At 50.2% G+C, this 1,587-nt stretch overlaps 1 protein-coding gene across 1 annotated transcript; it reads right to left on the bottom strand.

Annotated features, from left to right (window-relative positions):
- Nucleotides 1–770: 770 nt before the first annotated feature.
- Nucleotides 771–1,578, bottom strand: LOC109508207 (multiple C2 and transmembrane domain-containing protein 1). The gene has a single exon (XM_019858086.1). The coding sequence runs from the start codon at nucleotides 1,429–1,431 to the stop codon at nucleotides 865–867; it is 567 nt and encodes a 188-aa protein (XP_019713645.1). The 5' UTR covers nucleotides 1,432–1,578; the 3' UTR covers nucleotides 771–864.
- Nucleotides 1,579–1,587: the final 9 nt, after the last annotated feature.

The raw sequence follows: 1,587 nt of genomic DNA, 5'->3' as shown, positions 1-1,587 counted from the left end.
ATCTTCAACACCCCAAGTCCCTGTTCCCTAATCGTGTTGTTCCGGTTGGGTTCAAAAGTTTTGCTTCTAACTATGGAAAGGTTTTTCTTTTTAGTTTAAAATGGCTTACTTTACTTTATTGAGGAACCTGTGTCACATCGGGGCTAAAGGTAGAATCCTGTTTGGTTATTGTGCCTTTTGGTGCTATAAATAGTCAATCCTTGTTGTGGCTGATGCTGCATGCTAAACTAGCGAGCTAGCGATGAGATTTTTGGGGACTCCTGGAAACGTCAATGCCCCGGGCAATTTTCCTGTGTTGAGTCCACCCGAGATTTTACTATCTAGTCTTTTAATGACAATAATCATTTTGTATTCTGCTTGCAGCCATGAAGTGGTTAGATTGATGGTATCTGGAATTTGCTATGATAAACTCGAATGCATTAATCCAGAAAATATTCCTCACTGATTTTGCCCTTTACGCTCAGCCACAGCATCTCCCAGAATTGGCATGCACTTCCGAATATAAAAGGCAGGATGCTGCTCCACATCATCCGTACATGTGTCCCTAATATTGAATTGAATTGAATACAACTTTATTGTCAAATGTGCTGTACGTATGTGTAACATACAGCACAGATGAAATTTCTTCCCTCTCAATATAAAACAAATGGCCCACCCCTCATATTGTGGCCCACTCATGTCGATAATATACTGTACAGTATTACGTACTACTGACGTTGCAGTCATGAGGCCCACCCTACGTTACAGCTGCCTAAGTGAGCAATGTAAATCATGCATGGAGTAAGCACTCTGCATCACCATCATCATCACGAAACGTGTAATTGCATATTCAGGTCAAATGCAATATGCACGATCGTTGACATTTCATGTTAAGTACAGCAATGGAGTTGTACTCACAGCATCACTCGGCTTCTTCCGCAGCTGCCCCTCTTCCTGCAGGACCACGGCCGGGTCCACCACCAGCTTCTCGAAACACGCCGAGCCCAGCGAGGAGCTCTTCTGCTGGGACGCGACGAGCTGCGAGACGTGCACCTTGGGGCTTCCGCGGGCCGTCAGCTCGGGCTTGCTCCCCGTGCTCCCGGAAGCCGCGCCGAGATGAAGCCCCTCGGCTCCTTGGCTGGTCCCGGCCGCGGCGTCGCCTCCGCCGCCGCGCTTGTCCCCCCCGCTCCCGAGTGACAGCAGCGGAGAGGAGCAGCGCAGATTGGGCTGCGAGGACGAGAACACTCGGTCCAAGTGTTTCTTTTTCCTCTTGAACATCCACAGTCCGGACTCCTTCTTGGCGCTTTCTGCTCCGCCGCTAGCGCGACGCTCCGAGCCCAATTTGGGACTGAGCCACGGTTTGGTTTTCTCCTGGAAAGTCTTCCACATCCGCCGCTGGTAGGACTCTTGTCCCCTGGACGTGCCTTCATCCTTGGCTGCTTTTTGCTCCATGGTGCCCGAGCAGCATCCACCCAGCCTGAAGCGTGTGTGCGTGTGTGTATGCGCGCGTGTGCACTCACAGTGCACTTCAATGCTGATCCGGTTAGGACCAACACACGAGAATGAAGAGGAGGAGGACGATGATGATGAAGACGATGATGATGATGA

This window comes from Hippocampus comes, unplaced genomic scaffold (genome assembly GCF_001891065.2).
Source record: "Hippocampus comes isolate QL1 unplaced genomic scaffold, H_comes_QL1_v1.1 scaffold3033, whole genome shotgun sequence".
Taxonomy (NCBI): domain Eukaryota; kingdom Metazoa; phylum Chordata; class Actinopteri; order Syngnathiformes; family Syngnathidae; genus Hippocampus; species Hippocampus comes.
Note: the sequence above shows the minus strand (reverse complement) of the source record. Positions and strands in the feature narration are given on the sequence as shown.